Source organism: Hirundo rustica, chromosome 6, assembly GCF_015227805.2.
Source record: "Hirundo rustica isolate bHirRus1 chromosome 6, bHirRus1.pri.v3, whole genome shotgun sequence".
Taxonomy (NCBI): domain Eukaryota; kingdom Metazoa; phylum Chordata; class Aves; order Passeriformes; family Hirundinidae; genus Hirundo; species Hirundo rustica.
The window spans coordinates 60,141,159-60,164,632 of record NC_053455.1 but is presented as its reverse complement, the minus strand read 5'-3'; the positions used below and the strand labels follow the sequence as shown (position 1 = coordinate 60,164,632).

General features: G+C 60.0%; 3 protein-coding genes across 3 annotated transcripts; 2 read left to right on the top strand and 1 right to left on the bottom strand.

The window, feature by feature from the left end:
• Nucleotides 1-241: 241 nt before the first annotated feature.
• Nucleotides 242-4,501, bottom strand: TKFC (triokinase and FMN cyclase). The gene is made up of 18 exons (XM_040066371.2): nucleotides 4,400-4,501; nucleotides 3,720-3,789; nucleotides 3,442-3,631; nucleotides 3,260-3,370; nucleotides 3,005-3,186; nucleotides 2,855-2,933; nucleotides 2,667-2,756; nucleotides 2,520-2,554; nucleotides 2,340-2,424; nucleotides 2,174-2,263; nucleotides 1,974-2,090; nucleotides 1,694-1,813; nucleotides 1,466-1,603; nucleotides 1,115-1,221; nucleotides 934-1,037; nucleotides 821-854; nucleotides 625-714; nucleotides 242-537 (listed from the first exon to the last, which is right to left on the bottom strand). Exons 2-18 carry the CDS (start codon nucleotides 3,723-3,725, stop codon nucleotides 367-369), a joined length of 1,749 nt encoding a protein of 582 aa, XP_039922305.1. The 5' UTR covers nucleotides 3,726-3,789; nucleotides 4,400-4,501; the 3' UTR covers nucleotides 242-366.
• A 32-nt stretch (nucleotides 4,502-4,533) lies between these two features.
• On the top strand, nucleotides 4,534-16,127 carry DDB1 (damage specific DNA binding protein 1). Its single transcript, XM_040066294.1, has 27 exons — nucleotides 4,534-4,687; nucleotides 5,214-5,362; nucleotides 5,449-5,565; nucleotides 6,404-6,625; nucleotides 7,809-7,923; nucleotides 8,023-8,120; nucleotides 8,803-8,961; nucleotides 9,325-9,408; nucleotides 9,560-9,676; nucleotides 9,988-10,090; nucleotides 10,179-10,254; nucleotides 10,334-10,442; nucleotides 10,663-10,841; nucleotides 10,924-11,087; nucleotides 11,168-11,275; nucleotides 11,487-11,694; nucleotides 11,803-11,898; nucleotides 12,070-12,181; nucleotides 12,611-12,734; nucleotides 12,977-13,141; nucleotides 13,477-13,571; nucleotides 13,693-13,863; nucleotides 14,308-14,417; nucleotides 14,553-14,722; nucleotides 14,833-14,935; nucleotides 15,148-15,271; nucleotides 15,555-16,127. The coding sequence occupies exons 1-27, from the start codon at nucleotides 4,627-4,629 to the stop codon at nucleotides 15,636-15,638; spliced, it is 3,423 nt and encodes a 1,140-aa protein (XP_039922228.1). The 5' UTR covers nucleotides 4,534-4,626; the 3' UTR covers nucleotides 15,639-16,127.
• Nucleotides 16,128-17,656: 1,529 nt separating this feature from the next.
• On the top strand, nucleotides 17,657-23,275 carry VWCE (von Willebrand factor C and EGF domains). The gene is made up of 20 exons (XM_040067611.1): nucleotides 17,657-17,766; nucleotides 18,264-18,358; nucleotides 18,432-18,521; nucleotides 18,778-18,906; nucleotides 19,011-19,127; nucleotides 19,194-19,310; nucleotides 19,717-19,845; nucleotides 19,945-20,252; nucleotides 20,327-20,420; nucleotides 20,510-20,592; nucleotides 20,759-20,846; nucleotides 20,954-21,039; nucleotides 21,206-21,323; nucleotides 21,660-21,745; nucleotides 21,916-22,012; nucleotides 22,081-22,163; nucleotides 22,314-22,404; nucleotides 22,491-22,573; nucleotides 22,686-22,776; nucleotides 22,881-23,275. The coding sequence occupies exons 1-20, from the start codon at nucleotides 17,657-17,659 to the stop codon at nucleotides 23,273-23,275; spliced, it is 2,490 nt and encodes an 829-aa protein (XP_039923545.1).
• The last annotated feature ends 199 nt before the right edge of the window (nucleotides 23,276-23,474 follow it).

The window sequence follows — 23,474 nt, the reverse complement described above, 5'->3', positions numbered from 1 at the left end:
TGCCCCTTTCCCAGAACCGCCCCCAGACCCCGTGCCCAGAGCCATGTGAGCTCTGTGGCTTCCCCTCCACACCCCGGGTTTCCTTCCTCCCCCAGTCACAGGATCCCTGTTCCCATCTGCCTTCCCAGCCTGGAGCGATGGGGGGCACCCCCAGACCCCCAAATTCCAGCATCCCACCCCTCCAAGCTGGCACGGGGGACGCAGAGGGTCACTGGGGGCCACAGCCTAAGGTTTATTGGGAAACACATCCTCGAAGGAACACGGGGGGCTACTGGGATACATGGGGGGGGACATGAGGGTTTATTGGGATACATGTCTCCATCACTACGAGGGGACACAGATTTTTGGGGATACACATCCCTGCCATTACTGCCGGGCGCCCAGGGGGTCCCGCAGCCCCTCCAGCACCGCTCCCAGCACTGCTGCCACTGCCACAGCCCCGGGATCGGGCTGCTCCAGCCGGGATGAGCGGATGTAGCTGGCTCTGCCCGCCCCAGCCTCCATGTGCCTGGTGGCCTCCGCTGCCGCCTCTGCGCTCTGCCGGGGAAAACAGGGTGTTTCCCAGGATAACAGCAGGGATTCCCATCCAATTTTCCCACCATCCCAGCTCCCAGCTCTCCATACCCGGACAGCTGCCGCAAGCACTTCGAGCAGGTTGGCCCCGGGACTGCGCAGGGAGTGCAGAGCCTGTGCGGCTGCAAACAGCGAATCCAGCTGGGAAAAGTGGGAATTAGTCTGGGAGGCAGGGCTGAGGCTGGGTGGGGACTTCCTGGCATCCCCCTGGAAGCCTGCCTGGCTCCTGGGCTCTCCCAGCACTCACCATGGTCCGGTCTCCTGGCGCAGCTCCCCCGTACCTGTGTGGGACGCGAGAAAATTCAGGGGGGGATTGGGATTCCCAAGGGGAATTGGGACTCCACAGCCCCCGGCACTGACCTCTGCATGGCCTCAATCCCGGCGTCCATGGCATCAGCCCACGCCGGGGAATCGCTGCGGCCGCGCAGGCTCTGGGCAGCCGCCGTCAGGAAGAGCCCGTAGAGCTTTGGGAATAACATCAATGCCATCCCAGAAACACGGCCGGCTGTGTTGCCTCATTCCCAATCCCACTCCCACTCACCACTCCGGAGGAGCCTCCCATCTGCTCCAGCAGCACATCAGCCAGGGCGGAGAGCAGCTGGGCTGGGGCAGCCGGAGGCGGCCGGGAGCGCATCCATTCCCGGATGGCTGCAGGAATGGAAGGGACAGTGGCACGGGGGCGGCCCTGGAGTCGCCTGTCCCTCCTGGGGACAAGCAGGGACAGCCCTCAATTCCATAGGGAAGCTGCCACTGGATGCAGAGGCATTCCAGAATACAGTTACAGGATTTCCTACATCCCAAGAAGGGATGTCCTGGGGAACTCCCTGCTCCCGGGAGGTGCCGTAGGGGTAGCATTCCCCGCAATTCCCTGGATAACAGCCCCCACACCCACCTTGGGCCGCCCGGGCGTGCGTGTGGCCGCAGTCCCCGTCACCGGCTCCCCGATCCAGCTCGTTGAGCTTATCCTGCATATCCATCAGGGTGCTGCACACCCGCTCCAGCACCCGCTGCACCCGCGCCGTGCCGGGCCCTGCCGAGGGGAGATGCGTCCCTGCGCGCTCCCGAGGGAAACCGAGGCACGGGGGGGGGTGGGGTGTGACAAGGGACAGGAGCTCTCTACCAGTTCCAGTCTCATCCTGTGGCTTCCTGGGTCCCTCTGCTGGCGCTGGCACCTCCTCCCTCCGGGTGGTCGCCGGTCCCGCCAGAATGTTGGGCCACGCCATGGCCGTGGTCTCGGCATCTGGAAGAGCCGGGGGCTCAGGATCCCGTCGGATCCTCTCTCGCACACCCAGGGGCCAGGAACCGCACCCCCAGACGTCCCGCTGACCTTGTGTCCCGTCAGCCAGCGCACGGAAACCCCCGTGCCCCGGTGCCAGGCCACATTCCCACCGGGATCTCACCGATCAGCCTCACCAGCTCCTCATCCACCAGCAGGAGGGTGAGGGAGACTCCGGCCATTTCCAGCGCCGTCATGAAGGATCCCACCAAGGCCCGGGCGATGCAGATCCCTCGGTTCTCTGCGGGATCGGGGATCGGGACCGGGGCATTCCAGAGCGGCTGGAGCCGGGGAATGGGATCCCAAGCTCCCCTCTGCACTCACCCAGGCAGCGCACAGCAGCTCCAGCCACAATTCCCAGCTCCAGGCAGGACAATCCGCCCAGGTTGTTCACCACGAGCACCACAGAGGATCCTGCAGGACAGGGCGGGGCAGGATGAGCCTGGGATCCGGGGGATTTGGAGGAGCACAGAGTATTTGGGGGGCTCACCAGGGGTCAGGGACAGGTGGGAAGCATTGGACGGGTCCGTCATGTGCTTCAGCATCGTCTCCACGGCTTTATCCGCCGGCAGCACCTGGAGGGGACACGGAGCAGGGGAAGAGCAGAGTGGGGAGGTCTGGGAATACAGGGATCTGGAAACGGGAGGGAGTGGCAGAATTCCCCCCTCACCTTCATCCTGCGCACTCCAGCCTCACCGTGGATCCCTAGGGAGACAGGGCCGTGTCACATCCCAGCCCCGGTGACGCCTCCCCGGGGGCGCCAGGGCCATTGGGACCCTCCAGGGAGCCGGGGGCACATCAAGGGGCTGCTCCTCACCCAGCCCCAGCTCCATCTCGTCCTCAGCCAGCTGGAACGAGGGCTTGGATCCTGGGATGCTGCAGGGAGACAGGCTGAGACCCAGGGTACCTGCGCAGGTGGGAACGTTCTGTTAAAACTGGGGGGATTCTTGGGATCCGCGGGCTGGGGGACACGGGACAGCATTCCCATGGGATAACACAACGCACCCATGACTTTGGCAGCCGCCGTCACCTTCTTCTCGATCTCATCCAAGCTGGCTCCCGCCTCGGCCAGCGCTCCCGCCACCTGTCCCGGGCAGAGGGGGTGAGCGGCCCCCCCAGAATTCCCCAAATGCCCACAGATGTTCCCAGCAGAACCTTGTGGATGAGGACGGTGCCACAGATGCCGCGGCGCCCGGCTTTCCCCGGCGCGGTGAAGGCGCAGTCGTCGCCCACCACCACCATCCGCACGTCGGCCCCCTCGGCCCGCGCCCGCTCCAGGGCCATCCCGAAATTCAGCCGGTCCCCGGTGTAGTTCTTCACGATCAGGAGGACCCCGGCTGCAGGAGATAACGGGAATGACGCGGCGCCGGAGGGAGGAACCCCGAAACTCCACCCTGGCGTGTTCCCAACCTGCTCCGGCCCGCGCCACGGCCCGGATGGCCGCCAGGACGCTGCCCACGGACGGGGATGCAAACACGGCTCCGGCCACCACTCCGGTCAGCATTCCCTTCCCGACGTAGCCTGTGGAGAGGGAAGAGGGCTCGGCACCGTGTCCCTGGGTGGGGGGTACAGGTGCACGGGAGGGGTCTCACCTGCGTGGGCGGGCTCGTGGCCAGAGCCCCCCCCGGACAGCAGGGCCACGCGGCCGCGGATGGCCGGCAGGTCGCTCCGAAGGACCACCCGGTGTCCCTGCAGCAGCCGGAGCCCTGGATTGCAGGCCACCAGCCCAGCCAGAGCGTCATCGGCGCAGCCAGACACCGTTGTCACCAGTTTTTTGGGGACCTGTGGGGGGAAATGGGGAGCAGTGGGGTGGGGAAAGGAGGAATGCCAACCCCACAGGAATGACAACCCCCCCCTGCTCGAGGCTCACCTCCATGGGAGCGCAGCACAGCACTTGGACCTGAAGATGGAATTTGTCCGGAAAGAGGGCAAGGTCCAGTCTGAAATGGACAGCGGAGAGGGGGGGCTGGGAAGGGCGCGGGGTGGGATGATGTCTGGTGTGATGGTAATGCTATGGGGAGTGTCTGTCGGGAATGGGGCTGGCGCTGGAATTGTCCCCGAACAGGGCATTGCCCCAGGCAGGGAGTTCCTTTAGGGATGAGGAGCCAGGATGGGACCACTGTCCCGCCCCAGCCAGGCCCCCCTTTCGGGATGAGGCGCCAGAATGGCATAACCTCCAAACAGGGACCCCTTTTCGGGGTGAGAGAGGACCGTGACGACTCCCCCCCCCGCCCCCAAAGAAGGACCCCCTTTTGAGGTAGGAAATCAGGATAGGACCACTCCCAAACAGGGACCGCTTTTTTGTGTGATGGGGAGACTCCCAAGTTCTGGGATCTCCTCTCAGCGGAGGCCCTGGATGGATCCACACTCTCCCCTCAGAGCGGGAACCCCCACCCCAGCTTTCGGCGGGGGGCACAGAGCAGCTGGGAGCAGGGAGGGGGCTGCACCCTCCCATGCGGGGCCCTTCCTTCGGGATACGGCGTGGGATCAGGGTGGGATCAGCGCGGGCCCCGCGGCTTTTGGGGGATTCCCACGCATCCCCCTCCACACCTGCGCTCTCCGCGGTCCTCCAGCCGCCCCTCTCGTCTGCTCTCCGCGGTCCTCCCGGCGGGCTAGAGCGGCCCCTCTCGTCTGCTCTCCGCGGTCCTCCCGGCGGGCTAGAGCGGCCCAGTGCACCCACTTCCCGGAAGTGGCGGCGACGGCGGCGGAGAGGCCGCGCTCTCCGTTCCCCCCCGGTTTCCCCCGCGCCCCCCCCGGCACCTCCCGGTTCCCCCAACATGTCCTACAACTACGTGGTGACGGCGCAGAAGCCGACGGCCGTCAATGGCTGCGTCACCGGTACCGCGGGGCGGGCGGTGACGGGAACACCTGGTTTGGTGGGGGGGAGGCGTGGGAGGGCGGTTATGGGGTACCGGGGGGGGGGGGGGGGGTGGGGCACCGGGAAGGGATTGGGATTACGGGGAGAGGGGTTGGGGGTAGGGCGGGGTTTGGGGTTCACCGGTGAGTTTTGGTGTACGAGAAGGTTTGGGAGTACCGGGGCTTTGGGGATACTGGGGGGTTTTGGGGTAGAGGAAGGATCAAACTGCTCCCGAAATCCGTAATAGGAGTGAGAGAGAGTGGGATCTGGGGAAGCTGCGGGAGCCCTGGGAGTGCTGGGCGTGGCGGGAAGAGACCCCAGGAATGAGGATTCCTGAGGGAAGACAGTGGGAAGAGCATTTCTTTGGAAAAACAAGGAGTGCGGGCTGAGAGAAAGCAGCTGCTGGGAGCGTTTAGCACCACGGAAGGAACGTGCTGGGATTTTGGGATGCTCCAGGGAGGCTGTGGAGGTGCCAGCTGACCCCTCCTCTGGGATTCCTTTTCCCAGGACACTTCACCTCTGCGGAGGACCTGAACCTGCTGATTGCCAAGAACACCCGGCTGGAGATCTACGTCGTGACAGCTGAGGGGCTCCGGCCCGTCAAGGAAGTGGGAATGTACGGGAAAACCGCCGTCATGGAGCTCTTCCGCCCCAAGGTGGGTGCCCACCGGGGCGGGGTGGCATGGGAACGTCCGCCCCTGGAATCTGCATTGTCCGGGTGTTTGCTCTTTTTTTTGGGCAGGGGGAGAGCAAGGATTTGCTGTTCATCCTGACGGCCAAGTACAATGCCTGCATCCTGGAATACAAGCAGAACGGGGACAGCATCGACATCATCACCCGTGCCCACGGAAACGTGCAGGTGAGGGGGAGTGCAGCACCTGGATTGGGAATTCCCTTCCCTAGGAATGGCTCTGCCTTGCTGGTGCGGCAGGGTGTTGGATTCCTGTTCCGTCAGTGGTTCCTTGCCAGCCGCTGGATCTGGGATGGGTCACGCTGCGGTCGCAGGGTGTTTGCAGAGCTAGTCTTGGTTTCTGGGAGGATTTGTGGAATTCTAGGATGGCTTGGGTTGGAAAAGGGACCTTGAAGCTCATCCAGTTCCCTTCCGTGGGCAGGGACGCCTTGTGCTATCCCAGGTTGCTCCAAGTCCCCTCCAGCCTGGCCTGGAACGCTTCCAGGGATGGGGCAGCCACAATTTCTCTGGGAAATCCATCCCAGGGCCTCATTACCCTCACAGAGAAGGATTTCTTCCCAATATCCCATCTAAACCAGCACATGGAATCCGGGAATGGTGTGGGATGGGCAGGACGTATAGATCAGCTGATTCCACCCTTTGCCTTGGGTACACCTTCCACTAGACTGGGATGCTCCAAGCTGCATCCCTATGGAGTGAGCCATATTCTTGAGAGGCTTTGTGGAATAACAAATTAAATTTAGGGAAAATTCAAGGCCAAACTCCTTGTGAGGGAAACAAGTCCTGTGGGAACGTGTGGTGTGGGAGCTCTGCCAGGCATGGCACTTGGAAAGGCATCTCCTCCTTAGGCTTGGTGGCTTCCCAGCTGGAATTCTCAAGCCTGTTGGGAAGCTTGCAAGGAGCCATTCCTCACCTCAGGGCTGGCAACTCCTGTCCCTGCTTTTCAGGGATATCCTCCTGGCACTGATCACCTTTTCCTTTCCTCTCCCTCTCTCTGATCCTTCAGGATCGCATCGGCCGGCCCTCAGAGACCGGGATCATCGGGATCATCGATCCCGAGTGCCGGATGATCGGGCTGCGGCTCTATGACGGCCTCTTCAAGGTCATCCCCCTGGATCGGGAGAACAAGGAGTTAAAGGCCTTCAACATCCGCCTGGAAGAGCTGCAGGTCATCGACGTGAAATTCCTTTACGGCTGCCAGGCTCCCACCATCTGCTTCGTCTACCAGGTGCCTGCTTATCCATGGATAACCCAGGTGGAGCCAAGGGCTCCCAGCGTTTTCCAAAGGCTTTCTGTGAGGCAGACTGAGGGGTGATTCCAGCTCCTCCGGGTCCGTGTTCCTCCATGCCGCCTTTTCCCAGCTCTGGGAAGGAGGAAGCAACGCTTTCCAACAGGATTCCTGGGCATCTCTGCTTTGGATGGGAATTTTCCTTGTTAAACTCCCAGGAGGAGCTTAGGAATCTTTCCAGCAAGGTCCACAAACAGTTGTTTTCCCATAGTGAGACTTGAACCTTTCCTTAGAAAACAAGGCAATGGCCTGCTTGGTATTTTTGGGAGGCGATTCCAGGTGTGTAAAGAGGATTCAAAATCTCTCCCATGGCCTGGCTCCTTATGGAGGGAGCATTCCCGGCCTTCTCTGGATGCCTGTTTTGATCCAAAAAGCCTTTCCTCTGCTGACTGAGCAAGGGATTAGCTTCCCTTTGTTAAATTCCAGGCTATCCCAGGCTTAACTGAAATCCCATGCCGGCAGTGGCACCGTTATTCCCTGTTTGGGCACTGCTGGATCCCTTCAAACTTCCTGGAGGGAAAAAAAAAATCACTTTGTCACGTCATACATGGAGTTTGGGGGAATAGTTGGAAAAGTGCTTTTCCAACTTTAGTGATTCCATGGTCCATGTCAAAAGAGCTTGAACCCTTGGAGCAGGATGTCAGTTCTGACTGGTAAAGCTCTGGATTGTTTTGATCCCTGCCTATGGAGAGCAGGATGTTTCCAAGCTGTTCCCTTGATTCTTTCTCCATTATCCCAGGACAGCAGAGGCTGGGGTAATTTTGGGGAAGTTCTGAAACCACAGGGAAATACGATAAAAACCCCTGAATTCCTGAATGTCTGCAAGAGCTGGAGGAGGGGGTGATACTCCATTGTGCCACTTGTTCCCGGGTTGTCACAGGAACGCAAATTCCGGAATATCAGTTGTAAAACAGTGGAAAAATACTTTACAGTCTTTCCTGGCACAGGGATTTCCTCAGGGGGTATTTATGTATGGAAAAATGTGGGAGAATGGTGGCATGTGGATTTGAGGGAGGATGAGGAGGTGGGAAGCCTCAGAAGCTGCCTGGAATGGTGTTTTTCCAGGAGATGAGGTGGGATCTCCTCACTTCTGGAATCTCATCCACTTTGGCCTCTCTTCCAGGACCCCCAGGGCCGCCACGTGAAGACGTACGAGGTGTCCCTGCGGGAGAAGGAATTCAACAAGGGCCCTTGGAAGCAGGAAAACGTGGAGGCCGAGGCCTCCATGGTCATCGCAGGTTGGGCCTTGTTTGTAAAAGATCTTCCCATGTTTTTCCTGGCTGGATGTCTCCTTTTTCCCAGGCAGGTTGTCTCACGTTTGCTGTGTGTACCCGCAGTGCCGGAGCCCTTCGGAGGTGCCATTATCATCGGGCAGGAATCCATCACCTACCACAATGGGGATAAATATCTGGCTATCGCTCCTCCCATCATCAAGGTGAGGGGATCCAGGACTGCATCCCAAAAAATCCCTCCCTTCCCAGGCCTTCCAGCCAGGAATTCAAACCCCTGTTGTCCCAGGTGTGGTCCAACAGTGCCACTTACTTGGACTTCCAGAGGTTTGGCTTCCTGGCCACTGTTTTTGGGGACCGAGGGACATCCGTGATCCCTGTGTGCCTCCCCTTTCTGTAGAGTTCTTGGAATTTTGTTTGGACCCCCTGGATGGGATTCATTAGGAATTAGGGCATGGTCTGGGCACAAGTCCAGGGCAGAGCCTGGTTTCATTTCGGGGAGTGGAAAACATGGATGAGACTTGTTCAGAGGAGAAAAGGCTTAAAGATTTTGGGACAGCAATTGGACTTGTGGGTTTTGTGGGAATAACAGGCCACTTCCCACATTTGGTCAGAGGAGGAAGCACCAATGGCCTGGCTGATGTGCTGCTCCCAGCTGAAAGAGGGCTGGAATTGCCACCCAGAGGTCCTTTTAAGATGGAGATAAGGACAGGCTAAAAATCCTGGGAGAAGAAACGGGAATATTGGTGCTTGAAGGTCTCCGTGCGCTCCTGGAGCTCTGGAATGGGTGGGACACTGGAGCTGGGAGCGCATCACCTGCACAGACATTTTGGGGGCCGGTTTGGGGCCGTTCCAGTGGGATGCTAGAATTCCCTGCTTTCCTTGCAGCAAAGCACCATCGTGTGCCACAACCGCGTGGATCCCAACGGATCGCGGTATTTGCTGGGGGACATGGAAGGGCGGCTCTTCATGCTGCTCCTGGAGAAGGAGGAGCAGATGGACGGCACTGTCACCTTGAAGGATCTGCGTGTGGAGCTGCTGGGAGAGGTAGGAGTCACCTGGGCCGTCACTGGCACTTGCCTGGGATTCTCCAGTCTGGAAAGGCTCTGTTTAGGAAGGAGTGGGAATTTTGGGAGGTGTTGATGGTTCACATTCGTCACAGCCCTGAACCACTGGGAAAATTCCCTGTGGGCGCTTAAACTTACACCTTCTTCCCATTTTTTTTTTTTTCCCCTGGTACTTGCACTGGAAGGAGCTTGGACTCTGTGGGATTTAAGAAGGGATTAAATCCCTTTCCCATGCCCAGGGTTTTTCTGTTGGATAACGGCTTAGCAGTGGAAGGGGGGTGTGTGTGTGCGCCAGGACCTTTTCATGCCACCGGTGGGTCACCTGCCTCTTCCCGTTTCCCAGACATCCATTGCCGAGTGCCTGACCTACCTGGATAACGGAGTGGTGTTTGTTGGCTCCAGGCTTGGAGATTCCCAGCTCGTGAAGGTACGTGGCAGCTCCTGGTCGCGTGTTTCCACGGGACTCGGTTTCCATCAAAACCTGGAGATGTGGATACATTTTCCTGTCTTCTCCTTGCCTGCCCTTTCCCTGTCCTGCTCCTTAAAAGACAGAAATTGATCCCAGTATTTATTCCCAGCTCAATGTGGACAGCAACGAGCAGGGATCCTACGTGGTGGCCATGGAGACCTTCACCAACCTCGGGCCCATCGTGGACATGTGCGTGGTGGACCTGGAGAGGCAAGGCCAAGGCCAGGTAACATTCCCGCTTTTTCCTCCTCACTGCTGGGAATTTTTGGCTGGGGGGGGTGTCCATAAAAATCACAGAATCCAGTAATGGTTTGGATTGGAAGGGACCTTAAGGATCATCTCATTCCATGGGCAGGGACTCCTTCCACTAGACCAGGTTGCTCTAAGCCCTGTCCAGCCAGGCCTTGGTGGATCTTTCAGATCCCTTCCAACCCAAACCATTCCAGGATTCCATGATTCCCCAATTTCCATGATCCCAGAGCAGAGTGGGACAGCTTCCCATCTACAGCTGGTAAAGCCCATCTGCTTTTCCTCCAGCTGGTCACCTGCTCTGGGGCCTTCAAAGAGGGATCGCTGCGGATCATCCGGAACGGCATCGGCATCCATGAGCACGCCAGCATCGACCTGCCGGGAATTAAAGGTGTGGGAGGGGGCGTGGTGGGCACAGATGAGGTTGGGATGTGGAATGGTGAGGAAGCATGTGTGGAACTGTGGCCTCCTTGTTGCAGGATTGTGGCCGCTGAGGTCGGATCCGCACCGGGAGACGGACAACACCTTGGTGCTGTCCTTTGTTGGCCAGACCAGGTAAAGGCGGGATGAGCTGATCCAGGCTCTCAGCCCCGTGTCAGAGCAGGAATTAATGGGAACTCCCTTCCCTGCTCAGGGTTCTGATGTTGAATGGAGAGGAAGTGGAAGAGACGGAGCTCACGGGATTTGTGGATGACCAGCAGACGTTCTTCTGCGGCAACGTGGCGCATCAGCAGCTGATCCAGGTAATTCCAGCATGAGGAAAACATGGATGTGGCTCTCCCGGTGTCATATGGATCGTGACCTATCTAGGGAAGAGCTTGGAGTGCTTCTCTGAGCTGATGGATCAGCGAACAGGATCCTGGGTTCACATTTCTAATGGATATGGAAAGAGGGGGAGGTTATTGCTCTGCCACCCACCTTGGAAACAGCGTTTTCCATGATTTTTCCTGCCTGTCTTCCCAGATCACCTCTGCCTCAGTGCGACTGGTCAGCCAGGAGCCCAAATCCCTGGTGAGCGAGTGGAAAGAGCCCAATGGGAAGAACATCAGCGTCGCTTCCTGCAACAGCAACCAGGTGGTGGTGGCGGTGGGAAGAGCCTTGTACTACCTGGAAATCCGGCCCCAGGAGCTCCGGCAGATCAGGTGAGCCCGCATCCTGAGGCCTCTTGGGATGCCGGGGTTCGGGATCCAGGCAGAGACACCTGTCCTCCCTGCTTCCTCCCAGCTGCACCGAGATGGAGCACGAGGTGGCCTGCCTGGACATCACCCCCCTGGGAGACTCCAACGGGATGTCCCCGCTCTGCGCCATCGGGCTCTGGACCGACATCTCTGCCCGCATCCTGAAGCTCCCGTCCTTCGAGCTGCTGCACAAGGAGATGCTGGGAGGAGGTAGGAGCTTCCCAAGGGTGGCGGCGGTCGCTGTCCGTGACCTGAGGGGCCTCATCCATCCCTTTTCCTGCTTCCCACAGAGATTATCCCTCGCTCCATCCTGATGACGACCTTCGAGAGCAGCCATTACCTCCTGTGTGCCCTGGGGGACGGAGCTCTCTTCTACTTCGGCCTCAGCCTCGAGACAGGTGACCTTTTCCCTTCCTTTCCAGTTTTCTAGGAAAGACCCTCCTTGCTTTCCCAGCCTTATGCTCGGGCGGGACTGGCCGTGGGCTGGGGGATTTCTCCAGCGCACTGGAGGAGGGAGATGGATTCTTAAATCCGGGATGTGCTTACCTGCACTCCATTTTTCCCTGCGGTGTTGTGGCATATCCCAGTCCCTCTTCCCTTTGAATCCAGGCTTGCTGAGTGACAGGAAGAAGGTGACCCTGGGCACGCAGCCCACGGTGCTGAGGACATTCCGCTCCCTGTCCACCACCAACGTGTTCGCCTGCTCCGACCGCCCCACCGTCATCTACAGCAGCAACCACAAGCTGGTCTTCTCCAACGTCAACCTCAAGGAGGTCAACTACATGTGCCCCCTCAATTCCGACGGATATCCCGACAGGTGAGTCTGCTCACGAGTTCCTGATCCTGAGGGATATGGGAGGAGAGGGAGGTTCTTGCTGTTCCACCCAGTGGTTTCCCATGATTTTTTTTTTTCCCCCCCCACAAGTTTGGCCTTGGCCAACAACAGCACCCTGACCATCGGCACCATTGATGAGATCCAGAAGCTGCACATCCGCACTGTTCCCCTCTACGAGTCGCCCAGGTGAGGATACCTGGGATCAGGAGTCCTGGGATCAGGGTGCTCTGCTGCACAGGACAAGGGCTGGGGTGATGTTGCCACCCCAGGAGCAAACAAACAGCTCTTGTTGCTTCCAGAGCCCTTGGAACGGCCTTCCCCAGTTCTCCCACCCATGTGGCTCTGTTTATCCCACAGGAAAATCTGCTACCAAGAGGTATCCCAGTGTTTCGGGGTGCTCTCCAGCCGGATCGAGGTGCAGGATGCCAGTGGAGGCACCACGGCGCTCAGACCCAGCGCCAGCACCCAGGTGAGATCCCAGGCTGGGTCATCCCTATGCTATGGGGATCAGAATTCCTGATCCAGGTTTTCCTTGATGGTCCTCCCTTCCAAGCTGTGAGTCCAGTCCAGTTCCTCAGCTGGGGAGGAATGGGATGGTGGGGTCTCTCTGAGGGGGTGGCACAGCCACTGTTCCACCTGATCCCTTCTATTTCTGAGTGCTGCTCCTTCCATTCCCAATCAAAGCTTCTGTGTGAACTCCGAGGTTTTCCCTTTCCCAAGGATCTAGCTCTGGAAGCCACAGCTCTGTGTAAACTCGGATCAACACCATCACTCAGCCCTCCTTTTATTCATTCCTTGCTCCGCCTGTTCTCCCATCCCTTTTCCCGCTCACTGGCTGCCTGAGGCTGCGTGGATATCCGAGTAGCACCGGGATGTGACGGATTTTCCTGTTTCCCAGGCCTTGTCCAGCAGTGTGAGCACCAGCAAGCTGTTTTCCAGCAGCACAGCTCCACACGAGACATCCTTCGGAGAGGAGGTAGAAGTGCATAACCTGCTCATCATAGACCAGCACACCTTCGAAGGTACCTGTCCCATCCCAAAATCCAGCTTTTCCCATCCTGGAGAAGCTTCCCAGGGGAGCTTCAGCCAAATCATTTTCCTGGTGGAACATCAGCCATAAGCTTTAGGGAATACTGATTTTTGATGGCACAAGGCAGTGGGGAATAGGACCGGGGATCTCTAGGATGTGTCTCAAGCTTTCAGTTTAAGGACTTTGGGATCCCAGTTGTTCCTCCCTTTCCCGCTTTTTTTCCCCCCCCCACAGTGCTCCACGCTCACCAATTCCTGCAAAATGAGTACGCCCTCAGTCTGGTCTCCTGCAAGCTGGGAAAGGATCCCAACACCTACTTCATTGTGGGCACTGCCATGGTGTATCCCGAGGAAGCGGAGCCCAAGCAGGGCCGCATCGTCGTCTTCCACTACTCCGATGGTAAGAACAAGGTGTTCTCACCTGGAAAAATCCAGCTTCTTTAGGTGGGAGATCTGGGATGAGCTCCCCAGAGAGCCTGTGTCCCTGAAACAGGCAGTTTTTCCCAAGGAATCTGTTGTCAGGATCTGTGGGTGCTGTGTTCCCTTTTTTCCCCTGTCTCCTAGAGAAGCCCAAGAATCCCTCGCCAGCCCTGGATTCTGGGATTTGCTTTCCCCGTCACTTGTCCCCCTCGGATACAGTTTTTTAGGAATGAAAATTCAGGCCAGCTCAGCTGAACCCCCTTGACTTCCCACCCTTTGGATAAACAACCCGAGTAATGCCTGGCTTTACTCCAGGGAAGCTGCAGAGCCTGGCTGAGAAGGAGGTCAAAGGAGCTGTGTATTCCATGGTGGAATTCAACGGGAAGCTGTTAGCCAGCATCAACAGCACGGTAGGCAAGGCCCTGACTTTTTCTGGGAGCATGTTTGTGGATCTGGGTGTCAGCCAGGTGTCTGCTGAGGAGCTATTCCAGCTCCCATGTGGAGAATCCTGATCCGTGTCCCGTCCCACAGGTCCGCCTGTACGAGTGGACAGCGGAGAAGGAATTGCGCACGGAATGCAACCACTACAACAACATCATGGCCCTGTACCTGAAAACCAAGGGGGATTTCATCCTGGTGGGAGACCTCATGCGCTCCGTGCTGCTCCTGGCCTACAAACCCATGGAAGGGAATTTCGAGGAGGTACGGGAGCGGTGCCAGGAATCTCTTCCGACAGCTCTGGGCACAGGGAATGGTGTTGGAGGGGATAAAAGGAGGAGTTTGGCTCGACTGGATAAGGTTTGACATGGATCCCCATGGTCTATGGAGGGATGGATCCCTCAGTTTCCAGGGAGCTGGCTGTGGGAAGAGCAGCTGGTGCCTGGTGGGTGGGAGGTGCCATCTGGGATGCCTGGTGTCCGCTTGGAATGGGGGTTTGAATTGCTGGAGTGGCTTGGATGTTATCCAAGTGCCACTTGGACTAGGACCATCTCCAGGAGTGCCTTTCCTGCTCAACTGCTTCCTGGAGCAGAGAGGGGCACACTGGATCCTGCCTCGTTCCTGAATATTAGTGTTGGGTGGGATGAGGATGCAGGAACCCAGGCCAGGCCACCTGGACACAGCGTGTCCCTTCTTGTCCCCTTCCAGATTGCCCGGGATTTCAATCCTAACTGGATGAGTGCCGTGGAGATCCTGGATGATGATAATTTCTTGGGAGCGGAGAATGCTTTCAATCTGTTTGTGTGCCAGAAGGACAGGTGAGCTGGATGGGATGGATTCGGAGTGGGGTGATGAGATTTTCCGAAAAACTGGGGGAGCATTCCCAAGTTTTGGGAGTAAGGGAAAGTTTTGGAGTGCCCCTGTCTGGGACTGAGCGGTGTTTGGGATTCCAGCGCGGCCACGACGGATGAGGAGCGGCAGCACCTGCAGGAAGTGGGATTATCCCACCTGGGAGAGTTCGTCAACGTCTTCTGCCACGGATCCCTCGTCATGCAGAACTTGGGAGAGACTTCCACACCCACCCAGGGGTCCGTGCTCTTCGGCACTGTCAATGGAATGATCGGTAAGGAGCAGGGGCCGAGGATTCCCTGCGGAATCCTGGAGTGGTTTGGGTTGGAAAGCTCATCCAGCTCCACCCCCTGCCACATTCCCGTGTCCGTTATTCCCGTGCAGGCCTGGTGACATCCTTGTCGGAAAGCTGGTACAACCTGCTCCTGGACATGCAGAACAGGCTCAACAAAGTCATCAAGAGCGTGGGGAAGATTGAGCATTCCTTATATCCTTTGGCATTCCAGCCGGGAGCCTGTGCCGGGTGGGGTTTACCAGCTGGAGAGGGTGGGAGCGGGTTTGCTGGTGCCCTCGGAAATCCTGGAATTAAAGCTGGGAGACCACAGAGCCCAACCGTTAACCCAGCACAGCCATCCTGCCACTAACCATGTTCAGGGCTGGCATTATTTCCCTGCGGATTTGGCTCCTTGACTGCCGCACCTGGAGATCATTCCACACCGAACGGAAGACGGAACCAGCCACGGGATTCATCGATGGAGACCTGATCGAGAGTTTCCTGGACATCAGCAGGCCCAAGATGCAGGAAGTGGTGGCAAACCTGCAGGTGAGCTCAGGAATGTGTGCTTGGATCCTTCAAGGACCTTGCTCAGGAATCCAGGCTCAGTAAACTGCGGAATTGAAGAGTTACGGAACGGTTTGGGTTGGAAGGGACTTTAGGGCACCTCCCAAGGTTGCTCCAAGCCTTGTCCAGCCTGGCCCTGGAGCACTTCCAGAGATGGGGAAGCCGTAGCCTCTCTGGAAGATCCTAAATCCACACCTTCCTGAATCATCTGGGAATGCTTTCTGGCACCTGCCAACGTCTCCAATGCCTTTTCCTCCCTGTGCAGATTGACGATGGAAGCGGGATGAAGAGGGAAGCCACCGTGGATGACCTGATCAAGATCGTAGAGGAGCTGACCCGGATCCATTAGCAGGATTCGGGATTGTTCCCTACCCCTCCCCTCCGCACGGAGCAAAGGGAATCCTTCCCCAGCTGTGCCCAACACCGGCAGCAGCAGCCGGAGGGGGACGGAATCTCACGGGGGGGGAGCAGCTTGTTAGGAATTTTGAGGGGTGTCAGTCATCTGCTGGGATTCATGGATTCTGCGGATTTGGCTGTGCCCAGAACTGTCCCTTGAGTGATCCACTGGGATCTGATGCCCTCACCTCGATTCCCTTTTCCCTGGTGTCCTTAGATATTTTATTACTTTTTTTTTTGGCTTTTGGTTTTGCTTTTGATCCTGGTTTTTTTTTGGAAGGGGAATCAAAGCTGGAGGAGCAGCCGAGGCTGGAGCCGAGTGGGATAACTCTCTCCTTAGGATCCATGCCTTGCTCAGGGAGGGAAGTTCTGGGAAGTTCGAGCTGATTTCGGAGTTTTGCTGATTTCGGAGTTTTACCAAATAAAGTAGTCCAAGAGGAAAGATCCGTGTCCTGAGGAATGATGATATCCGTGTCCTCGGCTCTGGGATCTTGGCGACACCTGTTTTCCAGGTGCATCTTTCTAGCTTTTCTTGGATTTGTAGGAAATTTTAGTTCCTTGCCCCTTTGCCAGTGGCACTGTGAGTGCCTGGAGAGGCAGATCGTGATGGAATTTTTGGGGGAAGATGGATTTTCCAGCCTCTGGCTACTCATTAATGGTTCTCGTGGTCTCCCACCTGCTTCACATCTCTCATGGAATCTGGGTGTTTTCCTGGATCTTTCCATGCTCTCCCCAGCCCGGATCTTCCCCGTAACTGCTGGTTAAGTGCCCCCCAAGTCCCATTCCGTGCGGGTTTCTCCCAAATCCTCCCCCTCCCAGAGACAGCTGGTGCTGGAAGCATCCCTGGCTCCCGCTTCCCTCTCGTATTTTCAGAGGAGGCCGCAAGGACAAGGCTATATTTGGACATCTCTTCCAAGAGCTGGGGGACTGGGGGAGCAGGGCTTGCGCTTCTGCTACCTTGGACTCTGTGCCTCTGCTTTTATTACCTTGGGCTCTGTTTACCTGCCTGGAGCAGCTTGTTCCCAAATTTTGGGAGGCCCAGGGAGCGGCACAGCCTGGATCCTGGAAGCGCTCTCCTTTTCCCACCAAAAATGGGGGTTCTGGTGCCAATGCAATGTTGGCACCCTGCTTTTTTCGGATCATAGTTTACCCACTGCCACTGGTCATGGAGCTGCCTCCCAGGGATTTGGGATCACATTCCCTTAGGACAGAAGCGTCCCACGGCTGCATTGGGTTCCTAAAAAACTGGCGTGACCCCCCCCTACTGTGGTTTCCATTTGGAAGGGGGCTGCATCTTGCCTGGGTGATCCCAAACCTCGGGCAGGATTTTGTGGGGAGAAACCCGTGCTGGATTGGGAATTCTGGAGGCAGCAGCACCCTTTGCTCCATGGGATCAATCATTTACCTGCCTCCGACCTTCGCTTCATTCCCTGCCCCGGGATGAGGGCACGGCGCCGGGGGGAATCTGGGGGTCACCGGAGCGGGGTGTCCCACAGCATCCCTCTCCCTCCTGGATGCATCCCACCATGCCTGGCCCCTTTCTCCGCCGCGTGGGTCCCCGTGCAGGGCTGGGAAGGCGGCCCAGCGCCTCCAGGAGAAGGAGGAGGAGGAGGGGTGGGGAGAGGCCATGCCGGAGCTTTGCCAGATGTGGGAAAGGAGAGAAGGGGGGACGCCTTTCCCGCTGCTTCCCAAACCTAGGGGGGGACCCCCAGGCCCGGCCCGCAGCCAGAGGGCAGGAGCGGCCGGGATGCCAGCGCTCGTCCCGGTTGAACGGGACAACCTTGGGGTGACCCCAGACCCCCCGTGTGGGCTTGGGGGGAGTGGGTGGGTGCCGCTGGCGACCCCCCCCGCTCTCGCCCCCCTCCAATCCCGCATTGTTCCCGGCTCGGCGGGAGGAGGAGGAGCAGGGCCAAGGGCCAGCGGGAAGGCAGGCGGGAAGGCGGGCGCCGGGACGTGCTGGAGCCGCCTGTCATGTTGGTGGAGCTGCTCTTCCAGGCTGCCTGTGTGTCCCTGTTCCTCTCCAGCGGCCAGGGCAGGGTGTATCCCGCGAGGAAGAAGCCGGCCAGCTTTGCCGTGGAGAGGTAGCTGGATCCCCCCCTTTTCCTTCTCCCTCTTCCAGCTACACCTGGGATGGGGCAGCGTGCAGAGCTCCGGCTATCCCTGCCTCCAGCCTGCAGGAGGGCTTGGCCAGAGGGGTCCCAGCCGGAGGGGCTGGCGCCCCGCAGTTCCCTCCCTCTTCCCAGGTCCAGGGGAGCACGACACTGCTCCCCGCATCCCTGTCCTTCTTCCCGCATCCCTGTCCTTTTCCCCTCACCCCTGTCTTGCTCCCCGTATCCCTGTCCAGCCTGGGGACGCTTCTCCCGTCGCCACGTGCTGGGATGCTCGGGACGGCCGGGAAGGTCTCCCCCTCTCTGTCCCACCTTATCCTACCTCCCTCCGATCCGTGCCGAGCTCTGCTTCCCGGTGCATGGGCACATCCTGACCGCTCCGATCGTCCTCCCTGTCCTCGCCTTCCTGGGACCTTTGCTCCATGCAAGGGGCTCGCGACAGGGTGGCCTCAGGCTCTGGTGTCCCACAGGCGCCGCGTGGGGCCCCACGTCTGCTTCCCAGGCTCCGGCAGCGGATGTTGTCCCGGCTGGATGCTGTCCCCGGGCAGCGGGAAGTGCACCCTGCGTGAGTAGAGGGGTCTGAGGGACCCATGCGGGTCCTGCTCCCATTCCCAGAGCTCCTGTTCCCATCCCCACAGCACTCTGCTCCTTTGGCTGCGGTGGTGGTTCCTGTATCGCTCCCAACCTTTGCATGTGCCCGGATGGAGAGCAGGGAATCACCTGCCCAGGTACTGAGAGAAGTGGCTATGCCGGATGCCCTTCCCTCTCCACACCACGAATCCCAAGGGATGGAGATGGCCACGAATCCGTGGGCACCGTGCCCAACCCTCTTCCCTTTCCGTGCCACAAATCCCAGCAGATGGAGGTGACCGTGGCTCCTTGTCACCTCTCCCTGGCACTGTCCCCGTCCCTGGGGGGATCCATGGAAGTGGATGGGGCTGGGGTGGCACGGGGTACCCTGTGGACGCTGTGCCCGTGTTCCAGAACCGCCAGGAACTTGTGGAGAGTACGGCTGTGACCTGTCCTGTAACCACGGCGGCTGCCAGGAGGTCGCCCGTGTGTGTCCCATCGGCTTCTCCATGGCCGAGACGGCCAATGGCGTCCGCTGCACCGGTGAGTGGGAACGATATATCCCGAAGGAAGCGGGCATCCCCATGGGAGCGGGCGTCCCGGTGGTGCCCGCACCCCAAATCTGACCCTTCCCTGTGCGTCCCTAGACATTGATGAGTGCCAGAGCGCAGCCTGCGAGGGGACGTGCGTGAACACGGAGGGTGGATTCGCCTGCGAGTGCGGAGCCGGCCGGGAGCTCTCTGCTGACCGCCGCAGCTGCCGGGGTGCGCGGGGTCCCAGGGGGGCAGCCGTGGCTCCCCAGGGATCCTGACCCTCATCCCAACCCCCAGACACGGATGAATGCCAGGCCACGCCATGCCAGCACCGCTGCGAGAACAGCGTGGGCAGCTACCGCTGCTCCTGCCGGCCCGGATACCACCTCCACGGGAACCGGCATTCCTGCATAGGTGAGCACCGGGATGGGGCCCTTCCAGTCAGTCCCGGGGCATGGAGGTGGCCCTGATCACTGTGCCACACCCCCTTCCCTCTCCGTGCCGTGAATCCCAAGGGATGCAGGTGGTCACTGAGCCCCTGCATGTATGAGCACCGTGCTCAACCCTCATCTGTCTCCATGCCATGAATCCCGAGGGATGCAGGTGGCTGTGAGCCCGTGGGCACTATGCCAGAACCCCTTCCCTCATCACTCCCCAAATCCCAAGGGATAGAGGTGTCCATCAGCCTGTGACCACAGTGCTGCCGCCTCATCCTCATCCCTGTGTGGGCCATGCTGAGGGCCCATCCCGGTGCTCCAGGCTCTTTCCTGGGCCCTGCCCTGGGGTGCAGCACCTCCTGCCACATTCCCTTATCCCGCAGATGTGGACGAGTGCCGGCGGCCTGGCGCGCGCCGCTCCTGCCAGCACAGCTGCCACAACGTTCCCGGCAGTTTCCGCTGCTCTTGCCGCCCCGGATACCGGCTCGGCACGGACAAGGTGTCCTGTGAAGGTACCGGTGCCCTTCTCCTGGCTGAGGGAGCAGAGTGGGATGCTCCCGTCTCCCTGCCTGCCCCAAGTGATGTCTCTGCCTTCCTGATTTCCTTCCCAGGGTACCCCAAATCTATCCTGGCCCCATCGCCCATCCTGCAATCCCTGCAGCATCCACCCACCCTTGTCCTGCTCCCTCCCGGCTCCCACCTGCTCCCGAGGGGCTCCCCCTCTCCCCATCTCCCTGTGGCAGCTCCTGGTACCCAATTCCCGCCCTCCTCCCCATCCCTGTTCCCTGAGCCATCCCCACGTGCCATGGGAGCCCCTGGCACCTCCACCCCCCCATCCCGTCGTTGTTGGCACCGGGGGATCCCTCGGGAGCCCGGCGCTCGCTGGACAGAGCCGGGATGCCAGAGCTGCACCTGCCAGGTGAGCATCCCGTCCTCCCACCCCATCCCACGGCACCATCACGACCCGGGATGAGCCCCCACGTGTCCCAGCAGGGGGGACAAGTCCTCTGTGACACCGTGAGCTGCTCTGTTCCCTGCTCTCACCCGCTGCCCCCTCCGGCTGGGAGTTGCTGCCCCACCTGCACGGGTGAGTCCCGGCCCCCCTGATCCCCCCAATTCCCAGGATAGCCCCCCTTGAATTCCCAGGAGCACGCCCCTGATCCCCACGGCTCGCAGGGTGCCTGCACGAGGGGGTGGCCAGGACTGAGGGCGATGTCTTCTCCCCATCCAATGGGAACTGCACTGTCTGCGTCTGCTTGGTGAGCTGGACTGGGATGGGAGAATCCCACCCTTATCCCTGGGGACCCTTATACTGCATCCTAGCTCAACCATGGATTGGGATGCTCTGGAGAGGATGACGCCCTCCCATCCTCCCCCCATGGGGAATCAGGGTCCTCCTTCCCAGCCTCACGCTCCCCTCCACAGGCTGGGAATGTCTCCTGCCTCTCCCCGGAATGTCCCCCAGGATCCTGCCCCGGCCCTTCTCCGGCTGACTGCTGCATCTGCAATCCAGGTGATCCCAGGACCCCAGTACGGGGATGTGAGGAACCCCGGGCTGGGCTGGGGGTTAGGGAAGAGCCACGCTCCGCTCTCCAGCCCCACTCCTTCCCCTTTTCCCAGAAAAGTGCAATTTCCGGGGACGCACGTACGCACACGGAGCCCGGTTCAGCCTGGATGGGGACGACTGCACCACCTGTGTCTGCCAGGTGGGTCCTGGATGTCCCCAGGAATGAGGATCCCCGAAGCCGGGAGGTCCCCAGAGATGAAGATCCCCAGGGATACTCCAGTGCTTCCCTGCCCCTGCTGGGGGCATCCCAGCTTTGCTCGGGGCTGGTGGCAGGGACAGCAGGTGACCCATCCCCATGTTCCCAGGGAGGAGAGGTGGAATGTTCCTTCACTCCCTGTCCCATGCTGGATTGTCCCCAGCACCAGCGGCACCTGGGTCCCGGGCAGTGCTGCTCCACCTGCCGGGACCCTCCGGCCCCTGCCGGTGAGTGGGGATGAGGGACACAGCCGGGAATGGGCAGGGAGGGACAGGGAGAGGGATGATGGGGAAAAGCTAGGGGAAAGGGGAATGGCATGACTTGGGAAGAACAGCTGGGACAGAGGATGGTGGGGGGGGGACACTTGGGGATGGGGAGCATGGAATGTTGGGCTATTTGGGGATGGGGTGTGGGGAAGGGCAGGGTGGGATGTGGGGATACTTGATGATGGGAAGGGTGGGAGATGGGGAATACCTAGGAACAGGGAGGGTGGAATATAGGGAACCCCTGGGGGCAGGAAGGGTAGGTTTTACGGGACAGCTGGGAAGAGGGATCCTACCCAGGTTGCTTCCTGGATGACAACGGCGTGGAGTTTCCTGTCGGACAGATCTGGTCTCCGGGCGATCCTTGTGAGTTATGCATCTGCCAGGTGAATGAGAACCTGCTCTGCTTCATTCCCTCTTCCCTATTCCTGCCCCAGCGCACGGCTCCTGCCCCATTCCCGCCCTCAGGATGCCCGTGGCCTGGCAGGCCCTAAATCTCCCAAATCCGGCGGGTTTGGGAATCCCGAGGTGTCTGTCAGGGTGTTCCCGCCTGCAGGCAGACGGCTCCGTGAGCTGCCAGCGCACGGATTGTGTGGAGACGTGCCCTTATCCCATCCGCATTCCCGGGCAGTGCTGCCCCGACTGCTCTGCAGGTGAGGGCGCGCCTGGAATTCCGGGATTCTGAGCCGCCCGGGCATCGCCTGAGCCCCACTCCCCGCAGGCTGCACCTATATGGGGAGGACCTTTTCCAACAACGAGACCTTCCCGTCGGCGCTGGATCCCTGCCTGAGCTGCATCTGCCTGGTGAGGGCTGGGCCGGGCATTCCCGGAGGATTTGCGGCTCCCGCCCCATGGGCTGAAGCCCGGTTTTTGGCTCCGTTGCAGGGAAAAGCTCCGGGGGCGCTCCGGGGTTCCTAACGCCCGGCCCTCGGGGGTCTCTCCCGTCTCTCGCAGCTGGGCTCGGTGGCCTGCTCGCCTCTGGAATGCGCCATCATGTGCTCCTACCCCTTCCACCCCGAGGGTCGGTGCTGCCCCGTCTGTGAGGGTACGAGCTTGGGCAGGTCCCCAAAATCCCCCTGAACCCCGCCAAAATCCCCCCCCGGAACCCCCTCTGGACCTTGGTCCCTGCAGACTGCAACTACCAGGGCAGGAAGGTGGAGAACGGCCAGAGCTTTGTTCCCGAGGGACAGCCCTGTACCCGCTGCACCTGCCAGGTGAGACCTCCCGCCCATTCCCATGGGATGCCAGTGTCCACGGAGTGCCCGTGCCAACGCCATTGGATCCCAGGAAGGGCTGGCAGGGATGGCTGATCCCTGTTTTTTCCAGCTTGGAGAGGTGAGCTGTGAGGAGAGGCCGTGCCCCCGTTCCTGCTCTGAGCCCCCCACGCTGCCCGTGGGCTGCTGCCCGTCCTGCCCAGGTAACAGGATCCCCAGATCCATCCCCGGGCACTTGGATGTGCCCCCTGCGGACTGGGCCTCCTGGGAAAGAGGTGGGTGCTGACCAAAATCCTCCCTCCGTCAGCCACAGGCATCCGGCTCCTGCTGCAGGGCAGTGACCTGTCCCCATCCCCGTCCTCGCCCCCATTCTCATCCCAGTCCCCAGTCCCTGAAGATTCAACCCCTGGCACCCCTCAACACCTCCGCTACCGCCTGGCCCAGCTCCTGCTTCCCACCACGCTCCCCCTCAGCCCCTCTCCAGGGATTTGGGGTGCTGGGAAGCCCCCTCTGACTGCTCCGAGTCCCTCTGGACATCCCTCGGCACCCGCTGTGCCCCCCGACCCCCTCTGTGAGACCACGGTCCCCCCCGATCCCACGGGCAGCCCTGAGGCTCAGGGATCCCCTGGGAATGAGGATCCCACTGCGGTGCCATCGGACAGCCCCGGGTTCCAGGTGCCAGGCGTGCCTGGAACGCCATGAGGAGGAGAAGGAGGATGAAGGAAAGGAGGAAAAGGGGGTCTGCAGGACCAGCAGGCCTGGCCCTGGGGAGGGGGCAATAAAGTCACTCTGGTATTTATTCCCTGTGCCCTCATCCCTGCACCCGCCAGCACGTGGAGCCCTGGGGCTTGTCCCCCGGGGATTTTGGGATTAGTGGCTTTCCAGGGTGGCGAGGGCGGTG